Source organism: Oncorhynchus keta, chromosome 11, assembly GCF_023373465.1.
Source record: "Oncorhynchus keta strain PuntledgeMale-10-30-2019 chromosome 11, Oket_V2, whole genome shotgun sequence".
Taxonomy (NCBI): Eukaryota; Metazoa; Chordata; class Actinopteri; order Salmoniformes; family Salmonidae; genus Oncorhynchus; species Oncorhynchus keta.
Window position 1 is genome coordinate 43,321,774 of NC_068431.1, and position 20,216 is coordinate 43,341,989.

The 20,216-nt window shown below is 44.9% G+C and overlaps 1 protein-coding gene across 6 annotated transcripts in view; it reads right to left on the reverse strand.

The window, feature by feature from the left end:
- LOC118390301 (roundabout homolog 2-like) overlaps positions 1-20,216 on the reverse strand; it is a 219,337-nt gene that overhangs the window by 7,779 nt on the left and 191,342 nt on the right. For 4 of the 6 annotated variants that reach the window (XM_052457261.1, XM_052457258.1, XM_052457257.1 and 1 more), the window contains 9 exons: positions 19,618-19,742; positions 19,307-19,478; positions 18,162-18,338; positions 17,299-17,325; positions 17,070-17,109; positions 14,865-14,992; positions 13,787-14,059; positions 2,321-2,477; positions 326-583 (listed from right to left, as the gene is read on the reverse strand). In XM_052457261.1, the coding sequence (XP_052313221.1) occupies positions 326-583; positions 2,321-2,477; positions 13,787-14,059; positions 14,865-14,992; positions 17,070-17,109; positions 17,299-17,325; positions 18,162-18,338; positions 19,307-19,478; positions 19,618-19,742 (1,357 nt within the window). The remainder of the gene's footprint in view (positions 1-325; positions 584-2,320; positions 2,478-13,786; positions 14,060-14,864; positions 14,993-17,069; positions 17,110-17,298; positions 17,326-18,161; positions 18,339-19,306; positions 19,479-19,617; positions 19,743-20,216) is intronic. The other 2 variants (XM_052457260.1, XM_052457263.1) reach the window with 1 other exon arrangement.

Below are 20,216 nucleotides of genomic sequence, written 5' to 3' on the forward strand. Positions count from 1 at the left end.
ACGACAGCTCATTCATTCACAGTGCAAAGCAGAAATTGCCAGGTGAATGTCTCATGATTGAAATATCATAGGCAATTTAGACAAATTTAACAAGTACCGGTGGCAATTCAAAAGCACACAAAGTACAGTACTTATCTGTTCATTTCACAGTGGAAAGTGGATACATAATGCATCCAAAACATGCAGCAAGGGCAATTGTTGTATCATATCATGTGCCTGACTCCACAGAGGCTTTGAGAAGAGACGACATAGAAAGTAAAGAGTTATTGTCCAAAGGAAGGAAGAAATCCATTGACAGATCCACAGTCATTTCTCTCCTCCTCACCATGTCTGTTTGGCCACTTCATACTGGTAGGCTCTGGTCAGCTCATCCAGGTGGGCCTGCAGCATGGACTGCATCTCCTCGTGGTGGGTGGAGCTTAGGGAGGAGGATGACGGTTGGCTGTAGGTAGCTGCTGCCGGGGAAGAGGCCACTCCCCTGAGGGGCGGGGTGGGCACTCGCTCCTCCTCTAGATCGTCGTCCAATCCCTGGTGAAGGTAAGTCTGGACAGGAAGGGGCGGGGCCCAGCTGTCACTGTCATACCTACAATATGTAGGGAACGAGAATGTCAGTAATTCAGGCTAAAATCTAAAACCTTATACTGTGGATGTGTGTGTTTATGGCTATATTTACACAGGCAGCCCAAAGTCTTTTTTTTTACCACCAATTGGTCTTCGGACCAATCAGATCAGCTCTGAAAAAGATCTGATGTGATTTGTCAAAAGACCAATTAGTGGACATTGGGCTGCCTGTATAAACACAGCCTATGGTGCTTAGAAATCTATGTAAGTGTGTTACTGCTACTGCACAGTGACTTGCTCTCAGTGTTATACACTGGTGACGAGACAAAGCCTAGCCAACAGACAAATACTATTCTTTTTCTACTGGTTTGTATTTTGCCAGACCGTTAAACACACTGTTATCTGATGTTCTATCTCTCAGCAGAGGGAGAGAGGGAATTACACAGATTGGCTGCGGTTTGTAATTACAAAGTGACTGGCAGGAATGGGGTGCTGAGATCAAATGAAAAGATCTAACCACATGCTGTTTTGTTATAAGTGGTGGTGAACCAGCCAAAGCTTCTTGAAACTGGCTGCAAGATATGTATGCAAATGTGCACACCCCAAGGTTTTAGGCAGAAATGCACTGAGTGTACAAAACATTAGGAACATGACCCGATGAATTCAGGTGAAAGCCATGATCCCTTATTGATGTCACCAGTTGAATCCACTTTAGTCAGTGTAGATGAAGGAGACGGTATCAACGTCCTCAGATTCCCAAGGAAAGTATTATAATATAATAATTCTGAAATCTTACATTTGTCCTTGCACGGTAACTGCATTATATTACCCCCAATATCTAGGGCAAGGTTCTTCCACTGCCCTCTTTCCAAAACATGCCTGTGACAAAAACAGTGTCTTTTTCTTACAATAACAAGCCGAGTAATGAAGATGGCTGTTTCCTCAGTATGACAAGTGCAGACACCAGGAGCTCAATCAGCACTGGAGTACCCTGTAACAGCCTGCTGCTCGTTTGTGCTTAGCCCTCTCGTTTAGCACGCACGCACGCACGCACGCGCACACACACACACACACACACACACACACACACACACACACACACACACACACACACACACACACACACACACACACACCTAGAGATAGAGGAGAGCTCCAGGAGAGACAGAGGGCCATGCTGGTTACAGCCAATTAGGAGAGGGTTTTCTTTCCTCTCAATGGCTCACTGACAGACCTTAGATCCCCAAAGACAAGAAAGGCTACATGTGCTCCTTGCTATTCTTTCACTTCCTGTGATAGTATCATAGAATGTTTATAGGTACATGTATCAAAATACTATTTAGGGTATTCTAATGACTTTCAAAGACATTTGTTTTTAAAACACAATAGTTATATATAGTAATAGAAATATACTGTAGTAATATTGGAATGGATTTGGAAATACACTTGGAATGTATTGGCACGTAGTATTACACAGTGTATTTCCAATACACATATATATATATACTCCCATGCATTTGAACCCAGGCCTGTTTAGTATTTGAAATAACGTATTTAGAAATACTGTAAGTATTTTCAAATAGTTAGCATTTTATCAGAAATTATTTGAAATAAAAGTAGATGATTTGGGACACATTATTTGACCATACCAAAATACATAGAAAACAAGTACTTCAATAACAAAGAATCAAAACATGTATTTGTACCCAGGTACTGGTATGTCTACATGTGTGTGGAGAGAGAAAACATATTATCTTACCCTCCTCCATGGTTCTCTAGGGGGTAGTGGTCCACCTCGGTGCCTGGCAGAGGGTGCATGGGTGGGGGAGGCAGGGGCATGTTGACCCAACAGGACCCATTGGATTTGGAGGTTTTCGACCCACCCTTCGACTTCTTTTTCTTGCCGCCCTTTCCCCCTGAGTGGAGAGAGAGAAAGAGACTTGGCCCTAAACAGAGAGTACACAGTGGCAAAATACCTGACCACTGTGACTGACCCAAACTTAAAGGAAAGCTTTGACTATGTACAGACTCAGTGAGCATAGCCTTGCTATTGAGAAAGGCCACCGTAAGTAGACCTGGCTCTCAAGACAAGACAGACTATGTGCACCCTGCCCACAAAAAGAGGTAGAACTGCACTGAGCTGCACTTCCTAACCTCCTGCCAAATGTATGACAATATTAGAGACACATATTTCCCTCAGATAACACAGATCCACAAAGAATTTGAAAACAAACCCAATTTTGATAAACTCCCATATTTATTGGGTGAAATACCACAGTCTGCCATCACAGCAGCAAGACTTGTCACTTGTTAACACAAGAAAAGGGCAACTAGTGAAAACAAATACTGTTGTTAATACAACCCATATTTATGTTTATTTATTTTCCCTTTTGTACTTTCACTATTTGCACATCGTTACAACACTGTATATATACATAACATGAAATGTCTTTATTCTTTTGGAACTTCTGCAAGTGTAATGTGACTGTTCATTTTTATTGTTTATTTCAAACAATGTTAACATATGTTTCCCATGCCAAAAAAAGCCCTTGAATTGAACTGAATTGAGAGAGGGAAGGGAAGTCAGAGATAGAGAGTTGATCTTATCAGCCCGGTCTTTGCCTCACAATGTAGAGATATCCCTACAGCCCCCAAGCTGTGGGTTTTAATGAGCTGATACTATTTCCCACCCCATGTGGTTCAAACACACACACACACACACACACACACACACACACACACACACACACACACACACACACACACACACACACACACACACACACACACACACACACACACACACACACACACACACACACACACACACACACACACACACACACACTGCTGCTTGGAGAGCTATTTTATCATCACCTGGGCTTTCTCCCTCCCCCACCTGGCTCTCATTATTTCTCTCTTCGTGTGCTGACAGAGCACTAACACTTTTCCTCTATGTTGACATATTGTGACCTTGGGACTATAAGGTTCTATCTGCACAAAGCATAGTTCTGAGATATTGAGCATAAGACTTTTCACATCGCAGATCTCAGAACTGTTTTGAATTGTTCTTTCATATCCCATTAAGGTTCTCACCTTAAAGATACCTGAAGTGCAGAGTATCAAAATGCTGAGACATTTGTAAATCAATTTTTTTAGGGGCGTGCAATCACAGATAGAATCTTATGGCTCTGAAATGTCAATCTGGGTTCAACCATAAGGTTCTGTCTGACACTTCTGAACTAGACGTGTTCAGTTAAGAAAACTGTAGCTATTTGAACGCATCAATGATAGACTGAAACTATTTTATCATGATAAGAGTCAGATCACATCTTCAACTATATTAAGAAATGCATTATGATCAGACAAATTCAATGATGTAACAACATCATTTACTGTTTTTTTTTGCTTGAGTGCCATTATTGATGGCTAGACTAGCCTAAACCATATTTAGTGAGATATAAAAAAAATCCATTTGAACTTGGCATTATAAGGTTCTAACTTCACAGTCCCAAGGTCTCGATTTCTTAAAGAAGCATTGAGACCTGCGGCCCGGAGCTGCAGGCTGGCTCCCTCACTATTTCCATTCCCTCTCTTCCTCTTCATCTCTGTTCCTTATCTCTCTCAGTGAACCAGCCCTCAGGTGAGCATACAGCCCAAAGCATGCAGGAGAATGGCCGGCCACCTGAACAACAGACAGACTGACTGAGACTCTCCCTACAATACGGCTCTGCTCGGTAAAGCCAAGCTAATTGAATATCCATGGGTCAAAACACAAAGGAATCCCTGCCTCTGCTAATCAAATTAATCCAAAGAAATTTGCCTTCATTTTCTGACATTTCTGGGGTAGAAAAACTCCCGAGGCTGAGGAGTAAAAATCGACATGAAGCGAGGAGCGATTAACCACTGTATCCTCAGGGTCCATTTACAATGAAAATGTAAATATAACATCCCCCTCTCTCTGCTGCCCCCTTTCTCCCTCCATCTCTAACTTGTTGTTTGTGCTCTCCCTGTCTGCTCTCTCTACTCAACTCAACATTCAACTCTCGGCTCTCTTTTCTAATCAATCCTCAGAAAATACATATCGTCTTCTTCTATTGTTTCCAGGACTGGCGTAACACCGTTTCTCTGGACCACCCCTGCAAGGTAGGAGTCGCCCCACCCCAAATAAAAAATTGCATGCATCAGCCAGACAGCTCCTCACAAAGTATAGGCTGCCAATCACTGTCCATGGTGCTGAAATTGTGATACGTCTATGCGGGTGCCTATCGAATCGATGATAGGCTTTCTGGGGTGCCAGGGCATGTAGCCTATAGCTTTGCTTTAGCTAATGGACAAATGTTTATTGGTGGAACAATTTGGATGTCATTTTCTCAAGCTAAACCTAACATTTCACAAAGCTACAGTATACACATTCTAAGTGTCATTAGGCTGCCATTTAGACTCCTGGCTGGTGGCAATAATGTAATTACTTGTTCAGTAATTAAAGTTGGAAATTCAAACATTGCAGATTGTAAAATTTATTGAGGAAAATAAGAACAATCCGAAATGTCTTTTTGATACTGTCGCAAAGCTAACTAAAAAGCAGCATTCCCCAAGTGAGGATGGATTTCACTTCAGCAGTAATAAATTAATGAACTTCTTTGAGGAAAAGATCATGATTATTAGAAAGCAAAGTACGGACTCCTCTTTAATTCTGCGTATTCCTTCAAAGCTCAGTTGTCCTGAGTCTGCACAACTCTGCCAGGACCTAGGATCAAGAGAGACACTCAAGTGTTTTAGTACTATATCTCTTGACACAATGATGAAAATAATCATGGCCTCTAAACCTTCAAGCTGCATACTGGACCCTATTCCAACTAAACTTCTGAAAGAGCTGTTTCCTGTGCTTGGCCCTCCTATGTTGAACTTAATAAACGGCTCTCGATCCACCAGATGTGTACCAAACTCACTAAAAGTGGCAGTAATAAAGCCTCTCTTGAAAAAGCCAAACCTTGACCCAGAAAATATAAAAAACTATCAGCCTATATAGAATCTTCCATTCCTCTCAATTTGTTTTGAAAAAACTGCCTTCCTGAAGACAAACAATGTATATGAAATGCTTCAGTCTGGTTTTAGACCCCATCATAGCACTGAGACTGCACTTGTGAAGGTGGTAAATTACCTTTCAATGGCATCAGACCGAGGCTCTGCATCTGTCCTCGTGCTCCTAGACCTTAGTGCTGCTTTTGATACCATCGATCACCACATTCTTTTGGAGAGATTGGAAACCCAAATTGGTCTACACGGACAAGTTCAGGCCTGGTTTAGATCTTATCTGTCGGAAAGATATCAGTTTGTCTCTGTGAATGGTTTGTCCTCTGACAAATCAACTGTAAATTTCAGTGTTCCTCAAGGTTCCGTTTTAGGATCACTATTGTTTTCACTATATATTTTACCTCTTGGGGATGTCATTCGAAAACATAATGTGAACTTTCACTGCTATGCGGATGACACACAGCTGAACATTTCAATGAAACATGGTGAAGCTGTCTCTGTTTTAGTGTGGTCAGGGCGTGAGTTGGGGTGGGCATTCTATGTTTTGTAGTCTAGGTTTTGTATTTCTATGTGTTTGGCCTGGTATGGTTCCCAATCAGAGGCAGCTGGCAATCGTTGTCTCTGATTGAGAACCATACTTAGGCAGTCTGTTTTCCCACTATGGGTGTGGGTAGTTGTTTTCTGTCTCTGTGTTGGTCTATTTTTGTTATTTTGGTCTTAGTGTTCTGAGTTATAATAAATATGAACATGGACACTAACGACGCTGCATATTGGTCCGATCCTTCCTACTCCTCCTCAGATGAAGAGGCCCCAAAATTGCCCTCGGTAGAAACATGTGTTTCAGACATAAGGAAGTCTACTTTTAAACTCGGACAAAACAGAGATACTTGTTCTAGGTCCCAAAGAAAAAAAGAGATCTTCTGTTGAATCTGACAATTCATCTTAATGGTTGTACAGTCGTCTCAAATAAAACTGTGAAGGACCTCGGCGTTACTCTGGACCCTGATCTCTCTTTTGACAAACATATCAAGACTGTTTCAAGGACAGCTTTTTTCCCATCTACGTAACATTGCAAAAATCAGAAACTTTCTGTCCAAAATTAAGTAGAAAAATTAATCCACGCTTTTGTTACTTCTAGGTTAGACTACTGCAATGCTCTACTTTCCGGCTACCCGGATAAAGCACTAAATAAACTTCAGTTAGTGCTGAATACGGCTGCTAGAATCCTGAATAGAACCAACCAAATTTGATCATATTACTCCAGTGCTAGCCTCTCTACACTGGCTTCCTGTTAAGGCAAGGGCTGATTTCAAGGTTTTACTGCTAACCTACAAAGCATTACATGGGCTTGCTCCTACCTAATTCTCTGATTTGGTCCTGCCTTACATACCTACACGTACGCTACGGTCACAAGACACAGGTCTCCTAATTGTCCCTAGAATTTCTAAGCAAACAGCTGGAGGCAGGGCTTTCTCCTATAGAGCTCAATTTTTATGGAATGGTCTGCCTACCCATGTGAGAGACGCAGACTCGGTCTCAACCTTTAAGTCTTTACTGAAGACTCATCTCTTCAGTGGGTCATATGATTGAGTGTAGTCTGGCCCAGGATTGTGAAGGTGAACGGAAAGGCTCTGGAGCAACGAACCGCCATTGCTGTCTCTGCCTGGCCGGTTCCCCTCTTTCCACTGCGATTCTCTGCGTCTAACCCTATTACAGGGGCTGAGTCACTGGCTTACTGGTGCTCTTTCATGCCGTCCCTAAGAGGGGTGCGTCACTTGAGTGGGTTGAGTCACTGATGTGATCTTCCTGTCTGGGTTGGCGTCCCCCCTTGGGTTGTGCCGTGGCGGAGATCTTTGTGGGCTATACTCGGCCTGGTCTCAGGATGGTAAATTGGTGGTTGAAGTTATCCCTCTAGTGGTTTGGGGGCTGTGCTTTGGCAAAGTGGGTGGGGTTATATCCTTCCTGTTTGGCCCTGTCCGGGGATATCATCGGATGGGGCCACAGTGTCTCCTGACCCCTCCTGTTTCAGCCTCCAGTATTTATGCTGCAGTCGTTCATGTCGGGCGGCTAGGGTCAGTCTGTTATATCTGGAGTACTTCTCCTGTCTTATCCGGTGTCCTGTGTGAATTTAAGTATGCTCTCTCTAATTCTCTCTTTTTCTCTTTCTTTCTCTCTCTCAGAAGGACCTGAGCCCTAGGACCATGCCTCAGGACTACCTGGCATGATGACTCCTTGCTGTCCCCAATCTACCTGGCCGTGGGAATCCTGACCTATTCACCGGAAGTGCTACCTGTCCCAGACCTGCTGTTTTCAGATCTCTAGAGACAGCAGGAGTGGTAGAGATACTCTTAATGATCGGCTATGAAAAGCCAACTGACATTTACTCCTGAGGTTCTGATTGCTGCACCCTCGACAACTACTGTGATTATTATTATTTGACCATGCTGGTCATTTATGAACATTTGAACATCTTGGCCATGTTCTGTTATAAACTCCACCTGGCACAGCCAGAAGAGGACTGGCCACCCCTCATAACCTGGTTCCTCTCGAGGTTTCTTCCTAGGTTTTGGCCACTGTCTTTCTACACCTGCATTGCTTGGTGTTTGGGGTTTTAGGCTGGGTTGTTTCTGTACAGCACTTTGAGATATCAGCTGATGTACGAAAGGCTATATAAATACATTTGATTTGATATTTTCAATACAACAGCATACTAATCAGAAACCATTGGATTTTTTTGTTGTTGTTGGATTCTTTGTATATACAACTGTCCTGTATAGTCAACATGAACCTGCATGACATGAGCCTTCCTAGCACTCTGTCTCAGCTTGGATAAAAAGTCAAAACAGTCTAATAATGCCAAATGATACAGTCAGTCCACCCTCAAAACACTAGCTTACTAGGGATGATTTAATTATGCAGTGTGGCCTACTATATATAGCTGTCACATCCTGATCTGTTTCACCTGTCTTTGTGATTGTCTCCACCCCCCTGCAGGTGTCACCCATCTTCCCCGTTAATTCCCTGTATATTTATACCTGTGTTCTGTATTTGTCTGTTGCCAGTTCATTTTGTTTCGTCAAGCCTACCGATGTTTTTCCCTCTGTTCCTGTCTCTCGATTGTACTTGTTTTCTAGTTTTCCCGGTTTTGACCATTTCTGCTTGCCCTGACCCTGAGCCTGCCTGTCGTTCTGTGGCTTAGCCCCACCTATCTGGATTACTGACCTCTGCCTGCCCTTGACCTGTCTTTTGCCTGCCCCTGTTGGATTAATAAACTGTTGTTACTTCGACGTTGTCTGCATCTGGGTCTACGTGATAATAGCTATATATAGTATTTAACCGCTATTTAGCTGCTATTATAAACCGTTTATAAAAAATAACACATAAAAAAAAAGAGTTGTCTAGAGGCTAAATTCAGCCACTATTTATTGTTGAAATAAGCAGGTTTTGTCTGGCAAATAACTTACACAAATGAGCTGCAATAAAGGTAAATTGAAAGTAAAGAAATTGAATGAACTCCAACTTGAGAGACTGACCACGGCCTGTAGGTCCGATTGCTTTCTATAGGCATACTAAGTATTGCCAACCGAGACATTCTTTCCTGAGACATTGTGCATTATATATTACATTTAACCTTTTATATTATATACAGTTGAAGTTGGTAGTTTACAGACACTTTAGCCAAATACATTTAAAGTTTTTTGTCAGACAGTTTTTCACAATGTCTGACATTTAATCCGAGTAAAATGTTCCTGTCTTAGGTCAGTTAGGATCACCACTTTATTTTAAGAATGTGAAATGTCAGAATAATAGTAGAGAGAATGATTTATTTCAGCTTTTAATTATTTCATCACATTCCCAGTGGGTCAGAGGTTTACATACACTCAATTAGTATTTGGTAGCATTGCCTTTAAACTGTTTTCCTTGGGTCAAATGTTTTGGGTAGCCTTCCACTAGCCTCCTGATAGAACTGGTGTAACTGAGTCAGGTTTGTAGGCCTCCTTGCTCACACAGGCTTTTTCAGTTCTGCACACATATTTTCTATAGGATTGAGGTCAGGGCTTTGTGATGGCCACTCCAATACCTTGACTTTGTTGTCCTTCAGCTATTTTGCCACAACTTTGGAAGTATGCTTGGGGTCATTGTCCATTTCGAAGACCAATTTGCGACCAAGCTTTAACTTTCTGATTGATGTCTTGAGATATTGCTTCAATATAACCACATAATTGTTCTGCCTCATGATGCCATCTATTTTGTGAAGTGCACCAGTCCCTCCTGCAGCAAAGCACCCCCACAACATGATGCTGCCACTCCCGTGCTTCATGGTTGGCATGGTGTTCTTCGGCTTGCAAGCCTCCCCCTTTTTCATATGGTCATTATGGCCAAACAGTTCTATTTTTGTTTCATCAGACCAGAGGACATTTCTCCAAAAAGTATGATCCTTGTCCCCATGTGCAGTTGCAAACTGTAGTCTGGCTTTTTTGGAGCAGTGGCTTCTTCCTTGCTGAGCGACCTCTCAGGTTATGTCGATATAGGACTTGTTTGACGGTGGATATAGATACTTTTGTACCTGTTTCCTCCAGCATCTTCACAAGGTCCTTTGCTGTTGCTCTGGGATTGATTTGCACTTTTCGCACCAAAGTACATTAATCTCTAGGAGACAGAACACTTACGCACTATTGTTTGTACAGATGAACGGGGTACCTTCAGGCGTTTGGAAATTGCTCCCAAGGATGAACCAGACTTGTGGAGGTCTACAATTCCTTTTCTGAGGTCTTGATTTCTTTTGATTTTCCCATGATGTCAAGCAAAGAGGCACTGAGTTTGAAGGTAGGCCTTGAAATATTTCCACAGGTACACCCCCAATTGACTCAAATTATGTCAATTAGCCTATCAGAAGCTTCTAAAGCCATGACATAATTTTCTGTAATTTTCCAAGCTGTTTAAAGGCACAGTCAACTTAGTGTATGTAAACTTCTGACCCACTGGAATTGTGATACAGTGAATTATAAGCAAATTAATCTTTCTGTCAACAGTCGCTGGAAAAATGACTTGTGTCATGCACAAAGTAGATGTCCTAAGTGAATTGCCAAAACTATAGTTTGTTGACATGAAATGTGTGGAGTGGTTGAAAAACGAGATATAATTACTCCAACCTAAGTGTATGTAAACTTCCGACTTCAACTGTATATATTATTATACACTGCTCAAAAAGGGAACACTTAAACAACACAATGTAACTCCAAGTCAATCACACTTCTGTGAAATCAAACTTTCCACGTAGGAAGCAACACTGATTGACAATAAATTTCACATGCTGTTGTGCAAATAGAATAGACAACATTTAGCAAGACACCCCCAATAAAGGAGTGGTTCTGCAGGTGGGGACCACAGGCCACTTCTCAGTTCCTATACTTCCTGGCTGAGGTTTTGGTCACTTTTGAATGCTGGCGGTGCTTTCACTCTAGTGGTAGCATAAGACGGAGTCTACAACCCACACAAGTGTTTCAGGTAGTGCAGCTCATCCAGGATGGCACATCAATGCGAGATGTGGCAAGAAGGGTTGCTGTGTCTGTCAGCGTAGTGTCCAGAGCATGGAGGCGCTACCAGGAGACAGGACAGTACATCAGGAGACGTGGAGGAGGTCGTAGGAGGGCAACAACCCAGCAGCAGGACCGCTACCTCCGCCTTTGTGCAAGGAGGAGCAGGAGGAGCACTGCCAGAGCCCTGAAAAATGACCTCCAGCAGGCCACAAATGTTCATGTGTCTGCTCAAACGGTCAGAAACAGACTCCATGAGGGTGGTATGAGGGCCCGACGTCCACAGGTGGGGGTTGTGCTTACAGCCCAACTCCGTGCAGGACGTTTGCCATTTGCCAGAGAACACCAAGATTGGCAAATTTGCCACTGGCACCCTGTGCTCTTCACAGATGAAAGCAGGTTCACACTGAGCACATGTGGCAGATGTGACAGTCTGGAGACGCCGTGGAGAACGTTCTGCTGCCTGCAACATCCTCCAGCATGACCGATTTGGCAGTGGGTCAGTCATGGTGTGGGGTGGCATTTCTTTGGGGGGCCGCACAGCCCTCCATGTGCTCGCCAGAGGTAGCCTGACTGCCATTAGGTACCGAGATGAGATCCTCAGACCCCTTGAGAGACTATATGCTGGTGTGGTTGGCCCTGGGTTCCTCCTAATGCAAGACAATGCTAGACCTCATGTGGCTGGAGTGTGTCAGCAGTTCCTGCAAGAGGAAGGCATTGATGCTATGGACTGGCCCGCCCATTCCCCAGGCCTGAATCCAATTGAGCACATCTGGGACATCATGTCTCGCTCCATCCACCAACGCCACGTTGCACCACAGACTGTCCAGGAGTTGGCGGATGCTTTAGTCCAGGTCTGGGAGGAGATCCCTCAGGAGACCATCCGCCACCTCATCAGGAGCATGCCCAGGCATTGTCGGGAGGTCATACATGCACGTGGAGGCCACACATACTACTGAGCCTCATTTTGACTTGTTTTAAGGACATTACATCAAAGTTGGATCAGCCTGTAGTGTGGTTTTCCACTTTAATTTTGAGTGTGACTCCAAATCCAGACCTCCATGGGTTGATACATTTGAGTTCCGTTGATAATTTTGTGTGATTTTGTTGTCAGCACATTCAACTATGTAAAGAAAAAAGTATTTAATAAGAATATTTTCATCCAGATCTCGGATGTGTTATTTTAGTGTTCCCTTTTTTTTGAGCAGTGTATATTAAAAATATACAATTTGGCCTCCTGGGTGGCGCAGTGGTCTAAGGCACTGTATCGCAGTGCCAGCTGTGCCACCCAGAGACTCTGGGTTCGAGCCCAGGCTCTGTCGCAGCTGGCCGTTGTCCGGGTTAGGGAGGGTTTGGCTATACCGTTACAGGGGCTGGTAGGGATATCTTTGTCTCATAAGGCACCAGCGTGCACCAGCGTGCACCAGCGTGCACCAGCGTGCACCAGCGTGCACCAGCGTGCACCAGCGACTGTGGCGGGCCGTGCACAGTGCGCGCTGACCCGTTCAGCGGTGTTTCTTCCGACACATTGGTGCGGCTGGCTTCCGGGTTGGATGCGCGCTGTGTTAAGAAGCAGTGTGGCTTGGTTGGGTTGTGTTTTGGAGGACGCATGGCTCTCGACCTTTGTCTCCCCCGAGCCCGTACGGGAGTTGTTGCGATGAGATAAGATAGTAACTACTAACAATTGGAAACCACGAAGTTGGCGAGAAAAAGGGGGAATAATTCAACAACAAAAAATATATGTATATATACAATTTAAACTTAGTTTTGAATGATGAATGCCAAGATATACCAGAGATAAGAGACTGTTGATATTGCAACCAGAGCTTCCTATAGCCTACAGTTAATCTCTTTCCGTAAAGTGTTGAGGCCAGCAATTAAAGAGAATTAGAGGCTCAATTAAATATTTTGCAGAACTGCTGTATTTGAAGCACCACTCCCTTCTGCCCAGTTTCTCTGATGTTGCTATGGCAATCAAGCTGTTTTTAACCATTCCGGTAACTATTGCTTCTGCGGAGAGATTGGTTTTTAAATTAAAACTAATAAAAGAACTACCTAAGAAGCACTATGCGCTTTGATCACCTGAGTAAGCTCCATTCATTGCCCTGGCACCGTCTTAGCCTTGACCACAGCATTTGTTCACTGATATGCCCTTACATTCAATTAGTTCAATAGTACATTTTTCAAGGCCTGAGGCACATTCTTGAAGCCCAAGAAACAAAAATGTAGCTTCCTAGTGTATATGGAAAAGGTCTATGCATACATTTTTGGAGGGTTACTGTCAAAATGATTGATTAAATGTAAAAAAAAAACGATTTGTCGATGACGGGTGCATGGGCCCCCAGAGCTCGTGCCCCCCCGCCTTGCGAGGCTGTCCGGTACGCCAGTGGTTTCCAGATCTATCTTTCCCTCCTCCTCTATTAGTCTTGAAGCCTATTGTTATTCCAAAAAGCCATCTAACGAATGCTGCGCTTCACTCCGTGACTGACCATCCAGGCAATGTTATACAATCTAGGGAGATCTGATGCTATGCTTTAGGGCTTCCTTTGGAGCATACACAAATCAAGGGACACATGCACACATATTCAAAATCACACAGCCCTACCCCGCCCGTCCCCTCCCTGTGCTTCCTCAGTGTTGCAGTGGCGTACCATTACAGGGGCGTCCATCGGTCAGTGAGTAGCCCAGGTTTGCCATCTCCTGCTGGGCTCGAAGGGAAGCCTTCCAGCGAGGGTCTGGTCTGTCCACAGCCAGCTCATGGAAGCTGTTGGACTGCAGGATCTGGGTGGTGGCGTAGGGTGTGGTCTGTAAGCCCCGTGCTGGGCTGCCGTAACCAGCTTTGCCTGTGAAGTCTATGCTGCTGTAGATGGCGCCGTCAGACAGCATGGTACCCGTCTTCTCACCCACTCCGGAGGGTAGCACATCTGAGATGAGAGATTAGGAAACAGACAGATGCATGAAGAGATAAAGTGGCCATCTTTAAGGTCAGCGTGTAACACATTAGCACTCCCTGCTCCAGCGGTAGGCTCCCTGTGTTAGTTCAACTGACCAACAATCGAGCTGAGATGAATCAAAGTGATTAGCTAGCAGGATAATTATCACGTCGCCATGCAATGCCCTGTAGGGGCCCGGCACTGTGTCCGAGGGAAAGGGCCCATCACACAGGGCTGACCTTCAGCTCTACCCACAGGGGCTCGGGGCCGCTCATCAGCCTGGTGGGAGCTAAATGAGCTACAGGAAAATGGCACCAATACACACATACTATCTCTCCATCTCAAACGCCCACACAAAAAGAAACACACACTGCCACAAGCAAATAATCTAGTTTACAAGCGTGTTTAATCCAATCATGCATAGACAGAAGAAACACACACACACACGCTCTCATTAAAGTTTGTGTCAGTTTTTTGAAGCCAATAGTGATGAGATAGGTAGCGTGATCCAGAGAGACTGCGAGTCCGAAGTGTGTGTGACGGCCTGTCAGTGTGCCTGCTGAGGGATACCCTCCACACTGAATAATGCATGGAGCTCATACATGTATTCACTGCCTCTCACTCTGGGCACATGACCTCTGACCTCTGGTCTCACTGTGGGACTGTGGTGTTGCCGTGGCATAGCGTGACACCATGGTCAGCTGGGACGGTCTGGGTCAGCCCTCTATCAACCTCCATTCTCTAATTCCCTGGGTTTGGTTCTGTTTGACCAGGGGTGATACCTATGTTTTCTTACCTCCACGACCAAAGTTACCCCGGTCCTTGGGACCTCCCAGGCCCCCGTTGGCCGGCAGGCTGGTGGAGGGCCAGGAGTCAGCCAACCAGGGGAATCCTGGGTCACCGGCTTTCAGTAGACCAGGACGACTATTTTTGGAGATAAAGACAGAAGAGGGACGGAGAAGAATGAGAGAGAGGTGAGGGAGAGAGAGGTGAGGGAGAGAGAGGTGAGAGAGAGAGAGTGGTGAGGGAGAGAGAGGTGAGGGAGAGAGAGGTGAGGGCGAGAGAGGTGAGGGAGAGAGAGGAGAGGGCGAGAGAGGTGAGGGAGAGAGAGAGAGGTGAGAGAGAGAGAGGTGAGGGAGGGAGAGGTGAGGGAGAGAGAGGAGAAGGCGAGAGAGGTGAGGGAAAGAGAGGTGAGGGAGAGAGAGGTGAGAGAGAGAGAGGTGAGGGAGAGAGAGGTGAGGGAGAGAGAGAGAGATTGTTATTAGGAAAACATCTGGTTCCGTCTGAAACCCAGCAATACTATTCATTTTCTCACATGATGTTATACCGACTGATTCAACAACAAATTGCTGTGAAACCTCACTCAGCATATCTGCTCCTCTGGAGCAGCCTGGAGCAGAGGCAACAATGAACAAACAGAGAGACATAAAAAACTGACAAGTCTATAAATCAGTGCTGGGCTTTAGCGCCCCTAACACCCCCTAGAGAAACGGACCAGGACTAAACGCACAGACATTAAATCCCTTTTAGAGCCCAGCACTACAGACATTTACATTTTAAATTTTGAATCATAGAGGGCCTTCTGGCGGATAGCCTGCCAGCACTGGGTGGTGGGGTAGCGTCTCCATAGCAACACACACGGCAAAGCTCATAGGCTGTTTTGGTGAAACCACCCCTCTCATATTGCACAGGAAATTGGCAATTTCACTCCAATGCCTGAAATAAATACAGAATCGTTTTTTTATTTTGTTACTAGGAGAAAAAAAAAAGATTTTTCTAAACGGTATATCTGTGCTATTAACTATTACCGTACATAGCTGTTGGTGTGTACAGCGGCTTCAGTCACAAGGCTCACGTGCCTTTGTTTGCATTTGGTTAATTAATGCAGAAGTCCACAAATGCATTTCCCTTTAAGCCAGGTGTGCCACGCGCCCAGGGAATTGCATACATCTGACTTGTGATGGCTTAAAATGTGATTAAAACATTATAAGAGCAATTTCCATATAACATCACACAGGCATGTTCCCACAAATGTACAGACACACATATCCAATAACATACACACACACACACACGTGCGCATGCACGCACACACACACGTGGGCTCAGGCAACAAAACACAGTTTATTTTTAGCTTATTTTTTGGCTGCATTTGTATCAGCTCTGGGCTGGATCTGCCTGTTCAGGTGTGACAAAGGAGAGAAAGAGGGGAGAGAAAAAAAGGACAAGAAAGCAGAGAGAAGGAAAGAGAGAGGGAGAAGAAGAGCCTGATCCCCTCGCCCCTGGGGGAGCTCTCTTCATATTCTCACAGAGTCAGTGCCCAGTGATTTTCACCCAGTGATATTCAGAGCTAGGCTACGCGTCTCTGTGCTCTGTCAGGCAGATCAGACTAGAGTTGCAGTAGACGACAGGGATACTCTACATTCCTATACAGCAGTGTCTGTCTGCCTGCTTGGGGTTCAGTGGAACTGGGGAGTATCCTCTCCAGCCCCACTCCCTTGGGCCATTATCTCTTTACATCGTTACATATGCTTGCATTCTGGAGGCGTGCCGTCAGCAGTGCCTCTCCCCGCGTGTCGACAGGCAAATTCATCACCCCCCCTGGCAACGCCGCCACCAGACCCGCTGCACAGATGAACGAGCCAATAAAAAAACCTGCTCTGCCCGCATTAATTGTTTCTGATAATTCCCCGGGAGTGATTGATGACTCAATCAATCGATACATCAACGCACGTGTTGCGCCAGGATGAATAAGCGGGGGAGTTGTGGAACATGTAAGGAGTTCATTCATCATAACGGATCTATTCTTCTTCCTATGAATCTGTACCCTCCGCGAAGGTTGATCATTCCACATTGATATGTTCTATCATCACACCATCATCCCATGTTGTTCCACAAGGGATGGATCTACACTTCTAATGTTTTTTTTTTGTCACTGTAATCAAAGCCCATGTCATTACGATGTGTTGAGTGACTTAATAAGGACTTTGTTTGTCCTCACCTTCCATTTTCAATCAGTCCTCTGTCTCGTTGAAACGTCACTGTGGTCCAACCAGAGAGAGAGATGGCAGGGAGCAGAGTGAGAGAGGAGGAAGAATTTTAATCAGAAGAGTGCTCTGAAAAACATTGAATGTGTTTCAAGCTGGTATATGTTTGGGGGGGAAATATTTTCTAGTGCTACAGTCCAACATCCAAATTAAGGTGAGAAGACAAGGACAAATGGCCAATACCTGCACGGGTAAAGGTGAAGGACTGAACTGCAACAAAACAAGACAGAGATAGTGTGTGTTAAAAGCCTGTCGACACTGTAGACAAAGTCGATGCAACGTCAGCATAAACAAACATGAACACAACCACAGAGATACAGAAAAAAGGTGCAACACCATCCGTTTGACAATGGTAGACACATCTGGTTGAGGAGAAATGTGACAGGGAGTATGGAGATTGGCTGGGTGAGAGATACAAAGCAGGCGGAAAAAAGAAGACAAACATTGAACTGCTTATTGAAAATGATTTTGCTCTGAGGAGAGGAGGGATCATAGGAGAGCTTTTGAATAAAGCAAAGCCCTATAATTCGGTAATCACTATGGTTTCCTCCCCAGCCCCTGGAGCACGGTGATCGCAAACCAAATAATGACAATAGTCCACAGCTAAAATCACCCCCGGAAGGCCAAACGAAAAATTGCATACCTAAATCTGGAGAATGCATTTATGGCTAATGTGAGAATGACATGGGTCACGGTCCCATAATGTAAGGAAATGTGAATTACTTATTTCAAATGAGTGTATTTGAGTTTTATGGTGCAGGCTTGATGGGATTGTGTTCACAGCTGATGCACATAGGTGCACAATGGATGAAAGCAAAGAAGAATTATTTCTGTCTGAGCTGAATATCTCCTTTATTCTGCATTAAATGATACACCATCTGGACAAAACAGCTCTGTCTCTCACCTGGGATTCCACTAACTCACCCTAGACACATCGTCTGAGGCAGTTGGGAAAGCTAGTCTACACTGCAATGTTTCTGTGTAGTGGTTTTGATCGGTGTTGATATTACTCAGGCCCGTATCCATAATAGTATAGTGGTTCTGACCTGCGTAGTTGCTGAGGCCCTTCCTCTTCTTCCTTCTCCAGTAGAGCCAGGCGCTGAAGCCCATGAGGACGATCCAGCAGGCCCCTCCCAGCCCAGCGATGAAGGCCGGCTGTTTCACCACGTCTGAGATGCTGTTGTTGCCCTCCGCCCCCGTGATCACATCACGCAGCTCTGCACCTGGGGACAGACAGCAGGGGACAGGAGACACCAATCAGATGGACACCATGGCATCTGGCGGATAGGATAGCTTTTGGCTGTCCAGTAGACCCAAACCAGTCAACGGCTAACATATCTCGAAAACGAGTACAAATCTATATTTAATGATAGTTAATATCAAAATCTACTATATGATCTGAAAACAAGAAATTCTATAAGAAAGATACAATCCCGTTACAGCTGTTTACTAGGGTAAAAACAACACTATAGATAAACAATATCAAATTAAAAACCCACACCATTGAGAGCATAAAACTGCAATATGTCGGCAGAGAGTTAATCAATTCAGCAGTGCTCTCATCAATTTGAACTCCGAGACGGGAGATTGACAGAGCAGCTCAGACAGAGTTTGATTTTGTGCTGCAGCTACTGTGCTGTGAAATTAGATTCACAGTCTCCAGCGGGAGCAGGAGCCCCAGCCCCAGTCATTAAGCCTCAGTCCACAGGCCTCTGTTTGCCTTTCTGTGGCCGTTGAGGATATTTTCCCCACACATCAGTCAAAAGTCACGGATGAAGAGCATTTGGCCTGGCTCTGCTATTGATTTTAGGCCTATCCTTCAGCTGTTTGATAAGATGTGATAGGCTGATAAGCCCATCCCAATAACACTGTCTACTTTGTTAGCGCTGGCCGCGCAGATATCGAGAAGGATTATTGATATGGCTAACAGCACTCGCCACACTGTTACTGGACACTACACTAAATGAAATGCTATTGATTTCCTGATAGATCACTATGAATGGAGCCTGCCTTACAGAACTCAGTGAACCTTCAGCTTCCAGCAGTACACATGTGATCTCCGACAATGCACAATTTTATTTTTTCTCCAAGCGTGATAAATTGATCAATCATTTTTCCAGACCCACTGTCTGTGAGTCAGATTAGGGTTCCCTGTTATTATGTGAGTTGCCTCAGACCCTGTGTGTGTTACCTATGACGATGGGCTGGGGCTCGCTCTTCACCCCCACTCCGGTGCTGGTGCCTGCCGCCACCTCCACACGGTACTGCACCCCCGCCTGCAGACCCGCCACCACCACGGAACGGATGGCCGCATCCACCGTCTTATTCACGTGGAAACGTGTCTCGTTCGCCAGGCACCAGATCTAACACACACACACGGGGACAGGCGTTTGTGGGGAGAGGCAGTTGATACCGAATGTCTTGTAATATCAATGTGTGTATACAATACACACACAGTGAAGCTTTATTTTCTCAACATATAGAATACAGATTGCTGCCTACCTTGTACTCCTGGATGATGCCGTTCTGGTGCTCTGTGGGAGGGGGGTCCCAGGACACACTGATGGAGGTGCTGTTATGGTTCCCCACTGTCAGCACTGTCACCTGCTGAGGAGGAGCGCTGGGCGCTGCATGGGGAGGCACAACAAAACACATCACCACATCACCACATCTTCACATTCCAATAGAGAACTGCTGCTGCCTGCTGTCCGCCAGAGCATAACAGAGAGCACTGCCTTGATTTATATTTAAAGAGTACTTCAATGTGGAAGGCTTTCTCTGTAGCAGAAGCAAGAAAGAATTGGGAGAGCCACCACAACATACAGAAATAATGACTGCACTCTCCACACTACCTCTTTTTTTTAATCTTTCTCTCTCCAACCTTCCTCCCTTACTTAAGTCTGTCTTTGAATCATTCCTTTTCCTTGCTGAGTAGCAGTACCAGAGGTCTCTTGGTGCCTTCGTAGGTTGCTTTAAAAAAAAAAACTTTATTCAACTAGACAAGTCAGTAACAAATTCTTCTTTAAAATGACGGCCTAGGAACAGTGGGCTAACTACCTTGTTCAGGGGCAGAATGACCTTGTCAGCTCGGGGAGTCGATC